Genomic DNA, 22,438 nt, shown 5'->3' on the forward strand with positions numbered 1-22,438 from the left:
CCTGGAGTTAGTGGAGAGAACACCTCACCAAAATAAAGGCTGTGAAGATACACCACCATGGAGACAAGGGTAACATCATGAAAAGCTCTGGAATGACAGACTTATCTATTAGCTTCAGTCTGGGAAGTAGAGAAAATATGTCTGAGAGACTCTATAACAGCTTTCCAACTTCAACAGAGAACAAAAGAAATCTAATTGGTTTTAATACATACATTGGTGTATATAGTCACATTATTGTGAAATCAAGGAAATAGACTTGGGAAATCTTTTCTTATTCTTCATTGCTTTTTCTACTTTCTACACAGTATATTATAATATTTAGTTACCCAAATCAAAATTTAGCCAGGCACCAGACTTTCAGCTTCAATTTTGTGACTAGTGCCTAGCAGTGGGTATTGCGATGTTGTTGTTAGAGACTGAGTTCAGGACCAGCTCAGCCTTCTGACTCACCCCAGCATCACATTAATTCCTGATTTACAGTAATCTTTTCAGCCTCTGCGAGCAGACAGGGCAGTATAAAAGGACATGGCTGCAGGTCACAAAAACACTCAATGCAATTTAATTAAAACCAAATGCAGGCAGTGGTAGGCACTGTCACCAGAGAACCGGCAAATCTGACCAGGCCATTGGGAACTGTCAGAGCCCTGCTCTCTGCACGTTCACAGTCTCTCAGTCCGAGTCTCTCTAAAAACTCCGCTCGATCCCATCTCACAGTGATTCACTGAGTTTAAACACATGAACAACCCTTCCTATCAACCCGTATAACCTCCCTCATGCCGCAGACCACTGAATTTCACACAGTAATACACATACAAGCCCAACAAAACCACAGAATATGTATTTCAGTAGAACAGAAATAACTTGTTGAGGTATGCTCACACAGCACGAGGTTGTCAAGGTTGCGACTCCAGCCCATGAGGACAAAATCGAATTATCCAACACAGAAACAGGCACAGCAGCACTGGGCCAGGCTAGGTTGTAAAAACGCTGGCTAGTTGTGCTGTCCTCTTTACTGCTGCCACATTGACACACCAGTACCCACCACAGCTACTTTGGAAATCCTTGGGTGAAGATCCTTGGGTTATCTTTGACTGCACTTCTCGCAGACCTTTCATCTTTTGGTAGACCTGTAGCTTCCAGCTTCTGAGTCCTACACAGGGGTTGCCAGGCAGGTTAAAAAGCCTGCAGTACCTTTGGAGAGCCTGAACATTAATCTTGTTCAAATGTCTTAGATTCAGAGGTCTGGATTCATTCCCCCGCACTGCGCCAGCATTACACACACATTTACCCAAGGCATTGGCCTCAGCAATGCAGTTGGCTTAGGGTCTCCATATGAAAGAGAAGAGCATCCAGAGTGCAAGTTAAACCTTCAGTGGAATGAACCGCCTTCTACACATACCTTTTTCTTTACAGAGAAAGACCATAATGACTGCATCCAATGTGGAAATTTTTGTACAGGAAGGAAAATAGGATGAAAGCAAGACAGTTGATGTGTTTTGTTCAAGGTGAGGAGCTGGAGCTGATAATATAACTCAGATCACCCAGTTATATGATCCATGGCCTACTGAAATCCCATTGAGTTTCTCTTTTTGTTCTGTGATTTTATAGCACCACATAAAATGAGGGTTGGATTTTGTGATGTAGACACTTATGGAACTATACATCATTTTTTCCTACCAGAAACATTGCTTTTGTGTTATTACTGTTGTTACTTTTGCCATTACTGCTCATATTGTTATCTTTCCATGCCCTAAAGAAAAATATTGAAAACAGAGAAATGTAAATACTGCTTTGATGTAAGTAATACAACTTGAAAGTCGCTTTCAAGGGAACTAAAAGCAGACTTCTGGACTATTTTCTACCCTGATGCATGCATAGTGTGAACTGACGAACATGTCCGAGGAACATTTGAGTTACACGATGAAAGGAGAAGCCGTAGCGCAAGGAGCTTCTGAGTGTGGGTCTCACCTTTGGCTGCAGCTGAGTCCCATAACCTCGTCTCATGACCCTCTGCACCAGCTAATTCCCGTTAGCGATCACACCGACTAGGTCAGCCCAGTTTTCTTGGCCATGTGGAGGCCAAGTGCTGGAGAGGGATTGAAGCACTGCTTTGCAAATGCACGAGACTGCAGCCCAGCTGTGGGAAAGCACACGGAGAAGGGCAACTGTACGAGCCTCATACTTAATGCTTGAGCTTGGAGAGGTCTGCAAAAATAATCTTCCACCTACTGAGAGGACTCAAGAAGGGAGGAGGGATGTTGTATGGGGAGTGCCTTCCTGTGTGTTCCTACAGCATCAAACACAACAGCTCCCTGATGCTTTTTGAGGCCCTTGGAAACCAGCATAACACAAACAATAATATATTTTCATCACTTTTGGTCTTTACTTGTTTTCTCCCAAATGCTTAACTCGCCAAAAGGAGGGAGGGGACCTGAACCAGAAATGGGATACACATTCCCTGTGAAACAGAATCGCATCATAACTAAAATAACAGAGATGTTGTGTGCAGGTTGCTGACAGGTTTGAAGCCATAGCTTAGAGAAGCCCTAAATCTCCTCTTGTATTTACACTTCTGGCTCCTCTTTCCCCCTCAGGAGCGCTGCACTAATCACGTACAATCCTCTTCTTGGAACTGGGTGGTAACTCTGGGCAGTCAAAAGCACTCTCGCTGCAATTAAAGCTTGTCTCCTTTATTAATAGGTATAATCACACTGTCCCACACCTCTTGCTTGGAGCAATTTGTACATTTTCAAACTATATCCCTGTCCTTCATTGCCTAGGAGTGTGTAGAAAGTGTATTTTTTTCACATACTTATAAGAAACAAACAAAAAGGCTTTGTCCTCAAGGACAGTAGCAGGAGGGTTGGCTATGTAAACAAAAATCCTGTCTCCCAGCCTGCTGTGTAGGTCCCATTATTCATGAGTTACACCATGGGGTAAGGCTAGAATGAGACTTGCTATGTATGTAAAGAGGAAAGGCAGATGTCCTGTTGTAGGAAAACAGTGGATTTGTTTTTCCCAATATATGTGTGAAAGGCAGTCGGTGCCGTAACGCAATCAGTGGATGTTTTTGCTCTGATGGTTCTGCTTTGCCATTGCTCCTGCTGCCCAAAGCCCGTGGGACTGCTCAGCTGGAGCAGCAGGGGCCGTGCAGTAGCCCCCATCAGTGTCACTCGAGCGCCCACATTGTTGGATACCTTGTTCCATTCAGGAAACGGGTGGGAAACTACATGTTGCTTGAATAGGTTTTCTATGTATGCCTTGGAGAGGGGGGAGGAGAAACACATCTAACAGTCTTGCTTGTTCTCTCACTTTTTTAAAACCATAACTAGCACAGTGGAACAGGGATTAAGTGATATATCTGTGGTATTTTTGTACGAGCACACAAAAATATGACCTAGGAATCTCTTTCAATGTGATTTTCTCATTAAAGATTTTAACCTAATTTAATACTTAAGTTGAACCCTTGTGGAAGCTAGCACAACCTAATAGCTAAATCATGGGTATTTAATGCAGAATAGAACATGTAATTACCACAGTGAATCTTAGAATAGTTTAACTTCTTTTGTTATGGTAAAATGAATCAATAGGGTTTCAAAATTTAGGTCTCGGTCTTGCACAGACGTGTCCCTGTGTGGAGCTGCTTGCGTGACTGGAGCCTCCATTTATTTCTATTATTAAAGAGATAATTGGTGCATAATGAAAAATACTGAAACAACTGTCTCTATTATACAGAGCTGAATTTAAAATTTTTCATGATATTGTACTTTTTATTCAGTAGGAGCTAGGAACCCCATAGGGTTTGCGTGTATAATTTATCCACCTTCCATCTTATGTGTGGTTGTTTTGTAATGCAAATATTCTTCTGTTTAAGCTTGGAACAGCAACAAACCTTCCTGCAGTGCACTTTTTTTTTTCCTGTGTTCTGTAAATGCCTACAGAGCAATTCCAGTACTGCAAAGTCAAATCCTGACCAGCTAAAACTATTACTATTGCTATTGTTATTGTTGTTGGTTTTCTTTTTTTTAAAGACAGAAGTTATGACTTTACTACTGATTCTTTTCTAACTCAAAAACCACCAATATAATTATTTTGTGATAGCATATGTGCCATTTGTTGAGCCTTTTCTGACCACAGGCTTTCAACAAGACTGTATTCTTGTCTTATCTGTCATATTGCACGTTCTTGGTGAGATGGCCAGGATTGCTCGAAGCTGGACTCCTGCTCTATTGTAAGAGAAGTCACTGAATGCTGCTCAGTTCTCCTTGTGGCAAACTACTAGATGGGTCAGGCGTATTCAGCATTGGAGCTAAGGCACCGCTTTCCTACCTTTTTAGTTAACATCTAGGTAAAAATAGTACTTTATCTGAATTTCAGAATTCTTCTTGATTTGTTTTGAAACCTGGCAATTTTGTGATGAGCCTTTCTTGTGGTAAAGTAAGCTAATAATTTGTTGCTCAGCTCAAATGAGTTAGGAAGACAGTTCAGTTCTATAAAGATCTGTTATGGATTATATTTTCCTAGGAAAAATTATATGAAGTCCTCTAGAGAGAAGAAATCTCCAAAAAGCTAAAGACACAACTTGGCTGCTGATTTCATCCGGACAAGATTAAGGAACAGAAAACTTCAATGATAGGAAAAATGAAACTTCCCTTGCAATAATTAAACAGGATTGCTTAGGGAAAAGAGATCACAGGTCAGTGAACCTTATGGCTCCTCTGTAGCAATCCTCTGCACTTGTGCTGGATTCAGCTTCGCTTGTCACCTAACCTGTCACATGAACACTGGAATGAGTCATGCGCAAAATGATGGAGATGGAATAGATCACCTTAGATCTATGTCACTACATAATTTATGTGGCTGTTGCAAATGAACATATTATTAAAGAAAGACCAGCAGCAAAGCAAAGCCAGGAAAAGACACAAGGCGGTTGCCATAGATTACAATGTGATGCCACAGGTTTTTGCATTCTTGTTTCCCTGCACAAACCGACAGGGAGGGAAGGAGAGGAAGGAAGAGAGAGAGAACAGAAAATACTGCTGAGGAGGGACCAAAATAACCTGAACGACTGTTAGATGAACTAGAAAGCATCGGGAGATGAAAAGGGAAAGTGAATACTGTGATGCAATGGGAAGATTTCTTCAGCGTGAATACATATGCCTTCAAGGCATGAAGCAGCTTCATCATGCACATCTTTGGCACAAACCAACTGCTTTTTTGTCATTTCTACCCGTGTTAGATGAAGTTTGATCAACAGGAGGCAGGCGACCAAAGGAATACAGACTGCCTGAGATCCACATTGAGGATTTGTGGAAACATACAGAAAAACAGTTGTTAACTGTTTTAAAGAGTCAGGTCTTGAATTCTAGGATTGCATCAGAAGTATTTATATTATCTACAGACAAGGAGGGTTTTCCAAATTATTTATCTGGCAGGTCAGATGTAATGTGACAGTGTTGCCACACATTTTGCCACAGCAGGTCAACCTAGATCAAAGCCCTTCTCGGGTTCCTTCCTTCTGGGAACACCATACTTATGCTATGGGTATTGGGATCTCAGCATGAAAAATCACAATGCATATATGAAGTAAAAGTCAGCGCAATCATATTCTGAAGTGACCCTGACATGACTCTCAGAGTTAGGCCCTGGAGTCTACGTGTTCGAGATATAATCATGCACAATATGTATTAGGATCTACACATCTAAAGGGAGAAAAAGTCCTTCCATTGAGAGTCTTTTCCTTACTTCTGATCTCACTATTTTAAATATTCAGAAATATTTCACATCTTTCCAGGTAGATGGAGTTATCAAAAGAAGAAAAAACACCACTTTTTTTTTTTTATTTATTTAATTAGTAATGCACTTTGAGCTCCTTCTTGAACAAGAACATATCAAACTTACTTAGTGGTTATTCTTAACATAGGAAAAATATTGACAGCTCAGGCAGGGGAACTTGCTTTTCATTTGACTACTTATAACAGGCTTCAGAGCGTGTGTATGACTTACTTTTGCTGCACACTTACTATAAAGTACATACAAAGATAGTAACATAGATTCTTTTTTGTTTGTTTAAATGCAAATGCCCTACAAATTAATGGGCGATAGCAGAAAATTCCTTTCCTTTCTAGCTTAGCTCAGAAACCACAAAGTCATTCAATTTTGGATCCATTCCTATTTCTTAGGCTCCTCAGGAGATTTAGTAAAAGCAAGACACAGCTCTTTCCTGGAACCCCATGGGCATTACTACATTTTTTAGATGTAGATAAGGTTGCTACGCTCTGCATTTGGAAAGTCAAGATTTCATTTATAAAGTGCTGAAGCTGGAAGGCTTTAATGTTAGGCCCTCAGTTCACAATCTCCAGCAAAGAGGAAATGGAGGGTATGTCAGCAGCAAGCAACCGAGCACAGAACAGAGACATCTTAGTTCAGTGCATATGTTCACAGGGTTGAGTGCTACGCGGAGATACCATGTGGGTCTGGCGAGCAAAATATTTATGTTAGCATAGCATTGCTTTCAGCAGCAGCACTTCAACAGCAGTGCTCCGGCCCAGTACCAAGTTACCATCTTTTAAGTTTTCAGGTGTCTCACAAAGGTTAAAAGGAGTCTTCATCGCTTGAGTGATGACTCTTTTCTTGGGCGGATGGGGGGCGGGGAATAAAAATAAAGAACATGCTTGAGCAGCTCTGATTTTGCTCTCGAGTAGATGCAGGGTGGTGGGGAATACAGCACGACAAGCATTCAACCTGGGCACAGCTCTGCGAAATGTATTGCCGCAGGTTCACACAGAGATGACAGTTCAGTTTTGTAACCACCAGAGAACTGGTTCCTGATTCCTCCTGTTCTTTTCCCCTCTTCTCCATGGGCAATAGACCCACCCGCAGTATTTAACCAGGAATAGCCTATTCTTAGAGCTGACCTTCTTAGACTGATGCTGAAGTCTCCGAGCAGGACAGTGGTGGTGACTGGGACCAGGAGCAGCTGTTCTGTGGTTTGAACCCTTCTTCTAGGCTCTCCCAATCCTGGCTGCTCAGCCTGGTGACAAGCTTGCAGCCGCTCATGGAGAAAAGGGTTGGAAAGCGGGGATGTGCCTGACCTGACTGCTGGAAGGGGAGCAGGTGTTTTCAGCAGCATGTCATGCTACAGCTCTGAGTACAGACACTAGGGTGAAATATTCAGGATCAAAATTCAAGGAAAAGAGGCACATCTAGCAGTAGCAGAGCCAGTAAAACCAGGTTTGTTCAGATTTATGACTCTTACATCTTCCCATGACAACAGCCACCTACAGGGATCCTAACTCCTCTTTTCGCATCTGTCTTCCTAATACACTACTCTCAGTATCTCTCCTTTTACCTCATATTTCCAGTTCCCCTTCCCCAGTATGATCAACTCCCGTTTCCCATTTACTCTAACCTCCGTTTTCCACCACCTCCCTGCTTCCAGATCCCTCCCTGGTGAGCTGGGCAACAGGCAATGTGGCAGATTTGGAGATGGCAGATCAGCCAGGGAGTATTCATTTGCTATTACGTAGCAGAAGAACAAGCAGATAAATATGCTGCATTTGCACTAGTCTTTCCCTCAGTAGGGCAACAATTATGTGCTGCTGTTGATTCTCACTAAATGTTTTAAGAATTTAAATCTCTTTGGGATCTTTATCCTTCTGTCAAATTCATTTGGAACTGGACATCACTGGGGAATGACGGACAGATGGTATAATCACATAAGCCTCCTTTCACTGGGAAGCCACATTAAAAAAAAAAGAAAAAGGCAAAAATAGCAAAAATAATTATGCTCCTTTTTGGAGACTGGATGGAAGCAGAAAGGCTTGACCATTTGATAAAGATTATGCAGTGATCAGGGTCAGAAGCAATGTTTAGAGCATCCTTTCAAAATATTGGTGCTTACATGTGCTATGACGTACAGATACCACTGAGTCACTGGCTACCAACAACAGCAAAGACTGTGGGTCTGCTGTGCCAGACCCCGTACTAGCTCAGGAGAGAAATCTGCTTCTTTCCTCACTTTCCATTCTCTCCTCTAGCTCATCAGTTTGGCGACCTTTGCTGTGGTTGAGATAAGCACGTCTGCAGATTTCCGAGAGGCGCGTATTAGGTAAGTAGCCCACAGGCCTGCGTGGGGCTCTGGGGTCCAGGACCACTCAAACCAGATGCCAGAATAACAGTTTATTGCGTGTGCTGCGCACGCCCTCAACGCTACTGTCCAAATTACTGTTTCTCAAAGGTACTTTCTGCGTCGCTGTGCGGAATAAAGGACCCCCAGCTCACACCCAGCCCATCTTGACTGCTAGAGACATTATTACTATGTTATGTAGGAGGTCTCCTGGAAACTTGTTGCCGTTAATGAGAAATCAGTTAAGCCACTGCATCTAAATAACAGCTCTCTAATGCCGGAGACAAAACCAGTGCTGGAGGCTGCTGCCTGGCATTCCGTAGCTGGAAGCACCACGGGTCGCAGCAGTCGGGGGCACGGCGGGCGCTGGGAAGGGGACGCGGCAGGTCAGCGCCCCGCTGTCCCTCACAGGGCGCGGGGAAAGGCCGCGGCTCCGGCCCCCGCCACGGGCCGCGCGATGAGGAGAGGTGCTGCGGCCCTGCCGACCCGTGGGGTGCCAGACGCGGGGGGAAGGCCGCGGCCCCGCCGACCCACGAGGCCGGTGCTGCCGCCGGGGAAGGGGAGGGGAGGGGAGGGGAGGGCCGGGCCGGGCCGGGCCGGGCAGGGCGGCGCCGGGCGCGGCAGAGCGAACGGGAAAGCTCCGCGCCCGGGTGACCTCCCCCTGCCCCAGCGGAGCGGGGCGGGGCGGGGCCGGCAGCGCTTCCCGGTGGCCCGCGCCGGCTCCCGCTCCCCGCAGCCCCGTCGCCCGCCAGGATGAGCGGCTCCGGCCCGGAGGCGACCCAGCCCGGCGACGGCGCGGAGGTCCGGCTGCAGGAGGCCGAGCAGGACTGGGCGGCCGCCAAGGCTTTCTACGACAACCTGGCTTCCAAGAGACCCCGGCCGGTGAGTGCGGGCGGGCGGGCGGGCCGGGGGAGTCCCCGAGGCCGGGGATGGGGGGGTCCCCGAGGCTGGGGGCACCCCCGAGGCTGGGGGCACCCCCGAGGCTGGGGGCTGCGGGCCGGCGCTACCCTCCGCTCGCTCCGCAGCCCAAGCCCCAGCACGCCATCACGGTAGCCGTCTCCTCCCGAGCCCTCTTCGACCTGGTGGCGGAGCGGCGGATCTACGAAGAGCACGGCTTGGAGAAGTACGTGGAGTACCAGCAGGACAACGAGAACGTCACCCTCAAACCCGGACCGGCTTTCTACTTCGTCAAGGTACCCGGGGCGAACCGGGGCGGGCTGGCCCGGCGAGGGTGTGTGTGTGGGGGTGCTGCGGAGGATGCTGCGAGGCCAAATTTGGGGAAGAGGAAGAGCCCGAAGCCTCCTCGGGCGGGGATGACCCTGCCCCGCGGAAACGTGCTGGGGACTTGTTCCCTCGGCGGTGGGCTCGCCGCGGCCGGGGAGCCCGGCATCATCTCCGCATCTCCCCGCCACCCCCGGGCACCCCTCCTCTCTCCCCCCCCCCCCCCCGCCGGTACTAACGCCGAGCGCCTGCGGAACATCACGTGCTGCTGGCGTCACCGGGACCGGCGTTTTACCCTCAGCGTCACGGTTTGTGTCCCCCGGTGTGGGTAAGGAGCAGCCCGCGTTTTCGGCTGGACACGGGGCGCACGAAGCGCTTTTCCTTTTAAGACTGTTTTCAGCGAAGCTAGGCCCCCTGGTCGTTTTAAGTTTGTTGCAACCTCTTCCCCTCCCCAAAAACCCAGAACCAAAACGTCTTAGTTCCTCATTCCATTTTTATGCCGCACTTGTAATAGGACTACTATGATTAAAGATGGCATTGATTCAATATCATTCTAATTACTTTATTCAGAAATGAACATACTTTTTTTTCTTTCTTGGTCAGCTTTAATTTTTCCTTGCTTTCGTTGTCACCCTGGAAATTGTTCTTGAGGACCAGCAAAAGAAATTAGACCACCTAGTTGGGAGTCAGCGTTTAAGCAGAGGTGAAATGGAGTGTTTTGCTTTCATTGCACAAGATAAGAGAAATGGCCAAGGTAAACAGCCTCCAGCATGGAAAGCAAGTGAAATTACAAAAGAAAAAAAAGAAAAATATGTATGGTTTTGAGGAACACAGGTTTTAGTGGGACTGACTTGAAAAAATGCCATCTACAGAGTTCATGTCCATTGAGAATTGTTCGATAAGCTCTACCGCAGCAATTTTAGAAAATTTATTAAACCATAATTAGCAGTCATACTTGCTGACAGCAGAGTTGTGGCAGAACACTTAGTCCAGGTTTTAAAAGCAGATTTTCATTACTTCAGTTTTACTCTCCGGAATTTAAAACATTTTCCGCATTTATCACTTTATGGAAATACAGGGTGGAAAAATTACTTATGTCAATACCCACGCTGTTGTAAATATAACAGACAGCTGTTAATGGCATTAATAGCACAAGCACTGTAAAGGTGTTGTTAACATAAAAGCGTGGTCATAAAATAATTCACTTTGTACACCAGTGAGGCTAGGCCAACAAGTGAATTTACTGCATCTTTTCCTATCTGTAGCAGCTAGAGATAGCAGCCCTGCTAGCACAGTCAGTTTTCAAGAGATTTGTTAGAGTTCAGTGTCAAATTCACTTTGAATATAAGCAAGGTTTGACTGTTTTAACTCCTCACGCTTTGAAAATCAGAGCTGTTAGCCATGCTCAGCTAAATGCACCTTGACCTCCGTTCCCTTCCAGTATGCTATTTGCATTTGAATTCTTTATATTTTTTAAGATACTCATAAACTGCTTAGTCACAGGAATCATTAGGCTAGAGAACTGTGGGTTTGTTGGGTGATACTTTCTACTTGGAGACAAAGAAGGCAAAAAGGAATAATGTATTTTTGTTTGGATAACTTTATTGAAATCTTTAAGGTACTAACTTAAAAGTATTATATCTCATGCTTGTAGAACTTTAAGAATCTTCATCACAGGCCAGGATCTCCTTGGGCTGCAAAGTGTATAGGCACTGGACAAAAAATGGCATCTCCTCCTCCACTCCCCCCTATCCTCTAATACTTGAAGAAATTGCCAGTGTAGTAGAGTATTAGCAATAGAAACGGGTTATGACCACATACTAAGAATTTTTCCTAGGCCTTATACTAGGCCTTCACTTAGAGTTTTTCTAGGCACAGTCCCACATGACATAGCCATGCTTTTTGAAGTGAGATTCCCAGAATTTAATAATGAAATCTGTGTTTTAATTCTTAACAACTGGCCTGACTTTTTAAAGCATCTTAATGAAAATCAACCCATCTTGCATTCATCTGATGATTCATTGTTGACTTTGTTGCCGTAATCCCAAGGAATTCCATTCAACGGCCAAGATCCCAAAGCAGAGGTCTGTGAATAAACCTAGAGCAAAAAGCAAATCTTACCCCAAAGGGTTAAGATTCTAAATAAGATGAGAGAACAGATGGATACAGAGAGAGATGAGCAGATGAAAGGCCAAGGACATAAGAATGCCAAACTGTGCATGTAACATGTTGGCCCATTATCTTTAAAGAGATCTCAAATGAATCAAAATCTGGCTCATTCAGTACTGCAATTAGAAATCACCAAGGTAATCATGTTTGATAGGATATGACTTTGTACTTGTTACTTAAGGACAGTCTTTGACACCTGACCACCTGAACTGTGTCAGTAAATCTTTGCATAAGTATGTGGCCCCAATTCACATTTGTGCATGCAAAACAAGTAGTTTACACTTTCTCCTTGATTTCACAAGAACAATTTTCAAGTGGACAAGCAAGTCCGAGTTTGAGGTGGACAAGGAAAAAAAAAGATTAATAGGTATTGTGATAATGTTCAGCAATGCATTGATTTATTCTGGATGATTATGGTGTCCCAAGAAAAAGGATTTCCATGATAAAGTTAAATTCTGTGACTCGGCAAAAGGAAGTTACTTGCTTCCTTTCAAATGAACTCAGTCAAATGGTTGCTGGGAGCAGGAGAGCAGAAAGGAATAAAACAAGTTGGGCAAGTTAAACTATCAGGTGTTTCACATTCCCCTTCAAGACAGTCCTATCACTGAAACCACAGTGATTAAGAAACGAGGCACATTCCACTTGTCTATTGACTTCCACATTTTTAACCTGCAGGCGCTGGAGCATGTCAATGCCCGGCTTCTTGAGCTGTACCCTGATGATGAAGAACGATTTGATATTGTTCTGATGACTAATAACCATGCCCAAGTGGGAGTGAGACTGATAAACAGCATCAATCACTATGGTAAGTAAAATAAATACTACCTTGTAGAACTGCTTGCTGTTACATAATAAAATGAATTCATTTTATTTTTCCTATTCCTGCCTTGGTAAAAGCAGCTTCTTTGGTACTGACACCCATTCCTCAGAGGATGATACTTATTTTGGGGTGTCAGCATAAGTGAGAAAGTGTTAAGCAGTATTTGGTCCAAAGCTCTAGATTTAACTTGTCAGGTGTGAATCTTAATTTCTGAGAAGTCCTTAAACTTTTTGTTGTCTGGTATTTGTGCCCCCTATACATGTACCTTCAGAGAAGTTATTCTGCTGTCTTAGAAGGATTTTTTTTTTTTTTTTTTTTTAATTCTCAAGGAGGAAGGGCTGATCAAACATTGTAGTCAGGTTGTCTAACTTGTTGAAATTATGGTGAACAAATTTTTCTTTTTTAAGTTTACTGTCAGCTGTAGGCTAGTGTACCTTTTAATGGGTTCCTTTTACAGGTTTGTAGTGTCAAGGCAGAGTCACACCTTGTTGTGTTGTTCTTACTTTAGGCTTAACAATTGAACGTTTCTGTATGACGGGAGGAAAAAGTCCTATTGGTTACCTGACCGCATACCTTACGAACTTGTACCTCTCAGCAGACTCTGAAAAAGTGCAAGAAGCTATAGAAGCAGGTTTGAATTGACTTGCTTTTGTTCTCTCTCTGTTGAGCTTGTTAGAAAATGAATATTATGTGTCTTTCACAGAAAGTAGTGCTGCTGCATCAAATGCAGAAAGTCACAATTTTGTATGGTGCAAACTTGTCACTTATTTTTACTTACTGAAATAAAATTAGTTTTTTTCTCTGTATTATTATTGCTCTCTGACCCCTCAGCCTGCTGATAATGACAACTTAATCACCCTCTACCATTGTCACACCTTTCTGTTTTCTTTCTTTCTTCTTCTCTTTTCTCTTTCTACAAGCAATGAACTCCCATACACACCTCCTTACCTCTGTTCAACTTCTATTTGAATAGAGCAATCTCTTTGGTATGACTTAACAAAAGCCAACTTCTGTGTTTTGTAAGGAGTTAAAAAATAGCAAATAGTTTGATTCAGTGGTCTCCTTGGAACTTCCTGCTTTGTCTCAGCACACCTTGGGGACCATTTTTGTATATTCTTATCATACAAGTGGAAGGAAGCATGTCTAAGAAGTTACGTCAATGGGACAGCTTCCATACATATGTGTTACAGAACAGCCATTACTAATTAGCTTTAGTGATCGTTTCTGCTCACCATATATAAAGGTCACCACAAATAAGTTGTCGGAACTGAACTGCTGACAGTTTAATGAATGACTCTGCAGGACATGCTAACCGAGGTTCTCTGATCCATTTTCAGGCATCGCATCAGCTACGATGTTCGCTGCCAACAAAGATGTTGCGTACTCAGATACACAGTTGAGGGTGGCATTTGATGGGGATGCGGTTCTCTTTTCTGATGAATCAGAACAGATTGTCAAAGAGCAAGGATTAGATAGATTTTTTGAACATGAACAGCTGAATGAAAATAAGCCTCTTGCACAGGTTTGTACTTCTTTGAATTGGTGAGTTTCAAAACATCTGATAATTTTCACTGCTGCTATCTTTCTCCAGTTCCCCCAGTGTGTATGTAATTGCCCTATTTATTTCCTTTTTCAAGGATAATCTTTAAAATGCACGTTTGACATAAAAGAGCCCACCATTGCAGTCCTTTCACCAGATCTCCCACTTCACTGAGAACTGCATATATAAGACAGTGACTTACAGTTGTATTTTAATTGTATCATTAGAAAAATGAAAGGCTACTACTGATTTCCTTGATTATTTATGTTAATTTCAAACACCGGGATATTCTGGTTATTGAAACAGGGTAGTAGCTGTGCTTATTCCCAAGCAGACCTATGCCATTTGTCTAAAAACCACAAATATTTTAACATTAGCTTAAACTGAAAGACCAATTCTGCTATTGTTAAAAAAGGTATAAATTCAGAATAAAAGCTTGGTTTATGAAAGTGCTGGGCAGTGCAATATATTGCAGTTTGACCCAAACTATCACTTACTTCTTTTAATCGGAGTGTAATTCTAATATTGTCATTAATCTGGAAAGAGTTCAGTGATGCCTGTGTAATTAGGTCTCTTACCAGTTTTTGCACAGAAAAAAAAATTGCAGCTCATGGTTCATAGTAAAAAGAGTTAAGTGTTTTTAAAGAACATTTTATTAAAGACTATAGTTATAACTTCATATTGTAAGACATCTTGTAAGCCTTAATGAGAATCAGTTTCCTACTGATCATACCATGTAGGATTATGGTTTTAACTTTTTTCCAATTTGTGAATTCCTAGTGAGGGCGCAGACCCCTTTGGACACATTACATAGAGAATTTGCTGAGTAGCATAGCATTGGGGAAGGAATCCTGTATGTAACTGGCAATGTGATAGAAAGCAAAAGAATGATTTTGGGAGCTGTGGACAAATACCTAATATGCTTGTGGTATTTCATACTCAGGGTCCTTTGAAAGGTTTTCTGGAAGACCTAGGGAAACTCCAGAAGAAGTTCTATGCGAAAAACGAACGATTAAATTGTCCTATAAGGACCTTCCTGGTCACAGCCAGAAGTGCAGCAAGCTCTGGAGCCAGAGTACTGAAGACTCTTCGTAGCTGGGGTCTGGAGGTTGATGAGGCACTTTTCCTAGCAGGAGCTCCTAAAGGACCGATCCTGGTAAAAATCCGCCCTCACATTTTCTTTGATGACCAGATGTTTCACATCGAAGGAGCACAGAAATTAGGCACCATAGCTGCACATGTTCCCTATGGCATTGCTCAGAAATACCACAAATCCACATGACTGGATGGCACCGTTAACGATAAGGTTCTTAACTCAGCCAGCCTCTAACATACCAATAGTTACGTCTGAAAACCTCTACATTTGTATATTGTAAGCACTATGTTTAATGATTTAACTTTGGGCTAGAACAGCCTTTAAAGGAAATATTTTTTAATATAGGTAAGTTTTTAATAGAGTTATTTTAATAGCATTCTTAAGCTGTTTAGGCTTTTTAGCCGTCTGGATCTAACACTGTTTTTGATATTAGGGAAAGATTTGTACTGTTTTTATAGCTCGAGACAGGGAGAACAGTTATATTTTCTCTAAAAAACTGTTGACGGGTTATTTATAACAAAAATCATGCTGCAATGCTAGTCCTTGATGGTTATTTCTGATATTACCAAAAGCACAGTTTACATGTAAGTGTTTACCTGTTGGTGGTTTGCTTGTTAAGTATGTGTTCAGTAGGTTTGTTATCACAAGGTTTCAGCTTCCAGTGAAATGTTAGCTTATTTGATCTTGTGTTTAAAGGAACCCTTTATTACTCTATATTGTTTTCCTATTCTAATAAAGCTGGCTTTACAGAACGTTGTCATTTTTCTATGTAGAGGTTTTAGCATAATTTCCTATGCAGAGTTTGTGTAATCAGTGTCTCTGTGTCTCTTGCCTCCTTTGGATATTTAGAACCAGAAGTGAACACTTCCAGCCAAATTTGAGAGAGCGCTAGAATTCTCAAAGACACTTAAGTCCCAACAGATTTCATAGAGCTGGGCAGAAGTCAGAGATGCTGTGAGTATTTTGACTGGCACAAAGACAGAGGCTTTAGAACATACTTTTATAACAGCAGAGAATCTACCTTAAATAATGCTGTTGATGGAACTCCTTGTTTCTTGACTAGATTCACTTAGGATTTACAGCTGGTTTGTGATCTGCGTGAACTCAGTTTGGCAACCTCATGTGAGTTTCCAGGGGACAGGTGCCTGTTGCAACATAAATTCATGCACTGTAAGTCTATTGTACCTCTTTTATGCTAAGTTCCTGTATCTCAGTGTCATCCATGTACCTGAGTGTCTTCCAAATGACGCAACTAACATCTGTCAGGTGTTGTTTGTTCTCTTCCTCTCCCTAGTGGAACAAGTGTCCTGTTTTATTTTTATTGTTGTTGTGAATTTATACGAGAAGAGACAAAACCAAAGGAAAGTGCTTTGCAGTGGGAGTAGAAGTTGGTGAAGGCTTGTGATGATCTGTGGTTCCTGGGGGAATTTACTCCAGAATCCCATGTTAGCCTCTGAGAAAGTTTGTTCTCTTCTGTCTGGATGAACTGTCCTGTTATTGCAGAAAGCTTCATTGCATTAATTGTGGTTTCCCTCCCAGAAACGTAGGTAATCTTTTAAATGTTCTGGGTCCAAGCCACAAAGTTCTTTGAAAACAAAGGCAAAAGCCTTGATCCTGCCTGAAACTTGAATAAAGACCATTAGAAAGGTATTTTTTGTGTTCACACCAGCATGTGTTGTTGATGGGATGCACTGCAGATTTCTGGTGTACTTGGAATTTCGTAAGTGCTAAAGGCTTTGTGCCCAAAACATATCACATTTCCCAGCCCAGCCAGGAGGTGAGGAAGACATGAATAAGTGAGGCCTGGTCATTGTCTGCCAGGATGGGATAGAGTTACCTCACCAAATGGAGATTATAAAAAATGTTATTAGCAGATGTTTTTATGTGAGACTGCAGAATCAGCAAGGAATCCAAAAATATTCCTTAGCTGTGGAATATAAATTGTGTGTGTACCTTCACCACAAAAGCATGGCTGCAAATTTCAGGAACACCGGTCCTGCCTTGATGAAGTGGAACATGGATCAGCCATTCTTCATCCCTGCGTTGTTAGAGCTATAGAGGTTGGGTGCAGGAAAACATAAACACTGTGCACAGATTGCTGGCACTTGATTCTCACTGAACATAGCAATTCAGGCTTGATAGTGGAAAAGGCTAATGGGATCCTTGATCCCTGTGGGACTCCAGAGGTGAGCTTCTTGTGCCTGACAGGGTAAGCATGTAAATCAGTGAATAAATTGGAAACCGAATCATCTGGTCTATTATGTTTACCTTTATTTCCAATCAACCATCCACCTCCAGCAAAAATGAAACCTACTGGGCAGGACATAGTTAGGAGCTTCCAGTTCTTACATCTTTTTTGATCTATACACACATAGTACTAGAGGACTACCTCTTGCAGTGTCATTCCTGACAGCACTAAGGCATGTGTGAAGAGAAGCAGAGTTCACATATTAAATTTACATAGTAGAACTTATTTACATGCTTAGTTACAGAATTCAAATTGACATTAAAGTCCAGAAGTTGATGTTAAGGTCCACGATCACTTCTCCTAAGTTAGTTGAGAAAAACGCCCTTAGATTTTTGTTCAGATTATATACTGCTTTTTAATTGTCAGGCAACTGTCCCAAGCTTGATGGCTGCTGCTTTGCATATCCAGCTGGCAGCACATTGGGTGAGTGGAGCCTCATTCGTTCATGCAAGTGCTGTCTGGACTAATCTGGATGTTTGGGGAGACTCAGGCCTGCCAAGTAGTCTCTGCCCATTAAAATTATTGTCTTCTGCTCCAAGGCACGGCTTGCCTACTGGAGCAAATAATAGTTTTCAAGAAAATTCTCTGAAATGGGATAGGAGCTGAGGGAAAGGGTTTTCTATTTTTGTAGACATAAACCAGAATTGTCTCTTAATAGCGTTCCAATCTACAAAACAAAACAAGCAAACAACAACAAAACCCAACAAAAAATGTCTTGCTTCTCATGCTCACGAGGATACCATGAGTTTATGCCTTGGCACCTCATAACCTGAAGCCAGTCACAGTTACAATGGATAACATTTTCAGTAGGGGAATAGAGTGGAGTCCTATGGTTCTGGACTGTCCTGTCTCTCAGCCTGTTTATAACACTGGAAGACCGACTCACGAAAGAGAAACTGTCATTCCAGCCAAAACCTAGAAGAGGATTAATGGTAACACAGATTGAATTCTGTGTCAAAACAGAGCCTTGTCAGGCAAAGCCAGTCCTTGTTCTCTTAGCTTCCAAGTTCGTGCATCACATCACAGGGAAGAGTCCAGGTAAGACAAATGGGAATGTCTCCTACTGCTACCAGTCCCCATGGACAAAAATACTGGAAATAAGATTCTGAAGGTGACTTCACTTTTTTTTTTTTTTTTTTTTTTTTTTTACAGGAGAACATATCCTCGGAGTGCATTGGATGCCTCTCACCACCTACCAAGACATGATAAACCCATGTTCCTCAGTTCCTTTGCACCTCCAAAACATCCTTTCATTTTCCAGGCTAGCATATCATGCATAGTGAAACAACCATCTGGAGGAAACAAAATAGTTCAGATGAAGATTTGGAGATGGTCATCATTGCATGCATTCCAACATGTGTCCTCCTGTGTTCCTGGACTGTGATCTGTTTTAAGGACTCTGGAATCAGAGGGCTCCTACATGCTGAGGAGGATCTTCAGGTACACTCCCTTGGGGTCCTCTGCCAGATCCTGTAACCTGCACTGGCATGCAATATTGCTAAAGAGAACACACCCATCTCCACGAGCTGGGTAGAGAAAGCAGTGAAGCAGGTCAATGTCTTAGGAGAAAAAGTAATTTTCAGTTACCCTGCTTAGTAGTATCTGGGACCAACAACATCTGAATACATATGTCATCCCTGCCTAGATGAGCAGCTTCTGATCACTATCACCCATGAGCTCCTGTGCACATGCTCCTTGCACTGAAGGCTGGATTGACCATCAATCAACCCAGGCAGGATCCTTGAGGCAGTGCCCTCTAACACATTCACAGTCATCTGAAGTAGTAGGTATATCAGAGATGACTGCCAGAGTCCCCGCTGCTAGATGCTGAATAGCAGATTCTTTACCCCCCACCAGGAAGATTTCTTACAGGATGAATCTGTTCCTCTAACAGGGCATTTCCTAGTTCTCTTATTCTGGCATCTCATTGGCAACCACCATCCCTTTCTCATGGTCCTTGGCTGCAAGGTTATTAGGCACCAGAGGTGGGCATGGCTCCAACACCTCCCAGAGATATGACTTACTATGAGCAGAGCATATAGAAGAACACCTCAAACTGGTTACGGCTCTTACATCAGGTTAAGGATGCTCAAAGCCATCTCTGTCACAAGCAGACGCAATGGTGTGGCCTGGTTAAAATACCCTTTGGAGTAGCCATGAGTCTCACAATGAAGTGAAGAGCCAAGAATGAAGAGTGAAAGAGTTTTCTGTGGTGAAGACAAAGACAGAATAGGTATCTCAGCGAATCCAGCGTGTTTAGATGTGGTAGCCATACAGCCCTTAAACTGCCTGAGAAGTGTGACAGACAGACAGAGGAGAGATGGTAAGGATACTTCCAAAAAAACCTGACACATTTCTTTAGCTATAACATGAGCTGAATCATCAGAACAGACTGTGGGTAGCATCAACATGTGACAGTTAAGAGGAGGTTACTATTGCAAATTGTTATTGTCTCCAGACCAGCCACAAGAAACCTGACGGAAGGGTCATGGGTTTCCTCTTGAGTTTCTTACTCATTTCCCCAAACGTGCTAGGTCTTGACTCAAGACAGACATGCTTATTATCAGCCAAGCTTGTTTCTGGTGTCCCCCACAGACTGTTGTCTCCCTGGACTCTACCCACCTGCATGCTGGCCCGTAGTCCTGATCCTGAACTTCTCTTAATCCATGTTGTTCTATCCTCATTGTCCCTATCTTATTGCTAAATCTGCACTGAACCCTATTACTGCCTTTTTTTAGTTCTTTTATTTTTTTTTTTTGGTGAAACACCTTTTTTTAACTTACATTGCTCTTGGACAAAAGTCAGTTACCTTTTAATTGTCTCTCGGTACATTTTTACTAGCAACTCTCCCAGGGCTAGGCTGAAAAGGATTTTAAATGAGTGAACTTCAGTGGCCACTCCTGACTCCCTGGATGGGTTCACGTTGCCTTGGGTGGGTTCATCAAGGTCTAGGATTAGTAAAGGGGGAGATCTGGAGACATGACATGAAGACGATAGCTGAAAACAAGTTTTGGGTTAAGGATTCAAAACTAAGTTGGCAGGTCTGAGGGGCTGTTGTGGTTTAACCCCAGACAGCAACTAAGTACCATGCAGCCGCTTGCTCACTTCCCCTCCTACCGAGTGGGATAGGTAGAGAATCGGGAGGGAAAAAAAGTAAAACTCGTGGATTGAGATAAGAACAGTTTAGTAGGACAGAAAGGAAGAAAATAATAATGATGATGATAATAATAATAAAGTGACAATAATAATGATAAAATAATTGGAATATACAAAACAAGTGACACACAATGCAGTTGCTCACCACTTGCCGACCAATGCCCAGTTAGTTCCCGAGCAGTGATCCACCCCTGCCCAGCCAACTCCCCTCAGTTTATATACTGTACATGACGTCACATGGTATGGAATGCCCCTTTGGCCACTTTGGGTCAGCTGCCCTGGCTGTGTCCCCTCCCAACTTCGTGTGCTCCTCCAGCCTTCTTGCTGGCTGGGCATGAGAAGCTGAAAAATCCTTGACTTAGTCTAAACACTACTTAGCAACAACTGAAAACATCAGTGTATTATCAACATTATACTCATACAAAATTCAAAACATAACACTATACCAGCTACTAGAAAGAAAGTTATCTCTATCCCAGCCGATACCAGGACAGCGGCCCAAGGGTCTCAGTGCCAACAACTGGAGATATCCAGTCTGGGTGCAAGCTACCAGACAAACCAGCTATTCCAGGGACCCACATTACGTGCATATGTGAACCACTAGCACACTTCAAACTGGACAACAGGAAGAGACCAGCATCTGGGAAAACCCAGTGTCTCAGCTGGTGCCTGGGTCTCTGGGTATAGATATCGGATGGACTTAGGGTGCATGCTAGTATTTAAGAGACCAGTGAATGTAAGTGTGTGAGGTGAGTGAGCGGATGTATGCATATGTTCTGCAAGCAGCCTCCGTTCCACTAGACTGGGATGGGACAGACTGCCTTGGTCCTGAAGTCCACTAAATGTGGTTACCTCAAACAGGCTACCTCTAAGCTAATATTACTCAGCTGAAGTTGGTCCTCAAAGCAAGAGTTCAGCAGGTCTGACTGCCAGCTCACGGGTATGTTTAGACTCCAGAGTAGCTGTCAGAGCAGACACCGCCATAATGACTTTTGTAACACTCCCCCACCCCCCCCATCCCATCACTTCTGCTTGCAGCACGCAGGTAGGTTATCAAGACACGCTTGGCCACGTACTAACATCTCTGCTAGACTCAAACGCACAATCCAACTTGATCCAGAGCCACAGAACCTGCTGAAATACCTAAGAAAGAAATCTGGTCGCGAAGGCAGCATGGGGGTAGGTCTCGGCACGCTGCTTTGACACACTCTCGCTCTACTTACACTAGCACCCTCAACTTCCCCAGAACATTTCATCGGCACAAAGGCCAGCTGGCATGGAAAAGTCCACGTGCGTGGTAACTCTCCAGAACACGACGTCTGCTTCCAAACTGCCTAGCAGGAGCTCACGAGCTGCGGGAGAGCCCTAACCAGCCCCCAGCCTTGGGCCAAAACTCTGCCGCGGGCTGCTGTTGCAGTATAAGAGCAGGGATGTTGTGCCCCTGCGCTGGCAGCCTTCCCGGCACCACCTCACCTCCCGCTCCAGCCTCTGCGTCTCAAGCTGAAGACCCAAGGCAGACCCAACTGGACGTGGCTTTTGCAGAAGCAATTTATCTGCCATGAGACTCAAAGACTGGGAATGAAATATTACAGGTGCCCTTAAGATCTATTTTCGCTGTTGATGGAGTCTTCTCTGCGAGATTGGAAAATATTAATAAAACATTTTGGCAAAATCTCCACTGGCAAACCAAAAGCTGCCGGGAAAGGCTCTTGGGGCCTAGGACTCGCCCATCTCTGTCATTAAGCTGTTATCACTGCCTTCTAATTCTAGAACAGTTAGAGCAGTCCCTGGTTTGGTTTTGGCCCGGGCCAGCTGGCTCTCTCCCTGTCGCTGCCCATCCGCCCTTCGGGAGTCAGCACGGGACGAAAACCAAGAGCCAGCCTGGACGTTTCGGGGTTTACGAGGCTGTTCCGCGCCAGTTCGCCTCAGCGCCAAGCAGCCCCCCCCCCGCCCCGGTACATTTAAATTACATTTAGCGGACTACAATCCCCACAGAGCCCTGCGGCGCGCCTGGCCAATACTAACGCACCCCGGCGCCGGCCGGCCGGCGGGCGGCGAGG

The 22,438-nt window shown here is 43.8% G+C and overlaps 1 protein-coding gene across 1 annotated transcript; it reads left to right on the forward strand.

The window, feature by feature from the left end:
- Positions 1-8,823: 8,823 nt before the first annotated feature.
- Positions 8,824-15,726, forward strand: NT5C1B (5'-nucleotidase, cytosolic IB). Its single transcript, XM_052809563.1, has 6 exons — positions 8,824-9,010; positions 9,154-9,321; positions 12,194-12,323; positions 12,847-12,969; positions 13,676-13,860; positions 14,822-15,726. The coding sequence occupies exons 1-6, from the start codon at positions 8,882-8,884 to the stop codon at positions 15,158-15,160; spliced, it is 1,074 nt and encodes a 357-aa protein (XP_052665523.1). The 5' UTR covers positions 8,824-8,881; the 3' UTR covers positions 15,161-15,726.
- The last annotated feature ends 6,712 nt before the right edge of the window (positions 15,727-22,438 follow it).

This window comes from Harpia harpyja, chromosome 15 (genome assembly GCF_026419915.1).
Source record: "Harpia harpyja isolate bHarHar1 chromosome 15, bHarHar1 primary haplotype, whole genome shotgun sequence".
NCBI lineage: Eukaryota > Metazoa > Chordata > Aves > Accipitriformes > Accipitridae > Harpia > Harpia harpyja.

What these genes read in the sequence shown, in the direction of transcription:
- NT5C1B (XM_052809563.1), top strand. Translation starts at nt 8,882, where the DNA reads ATGAGCGGCTCCGGCCCGGAGGCGACCCAGCCCGGCGACGGCGCGGAG. An exon ending in CTTCCAAGAGACCCCGGCCG is followed by an intron (nt 9,011 to 9,153) that starts GTGAGTGCGGGC and finishes CTCGCTCCGCAG; the next exon opens with CCCAAGCCCCAGCACGCCAT. An exon ending in AAAATAAGCCTCTTGCACAG is followed by an intron (nt 13,861 to 14,821) that starts GTTTGTACTTCT and finishes TTTCATACTCAG; the next exon opens with GGTCCTTTGAAAGGTTTTCT.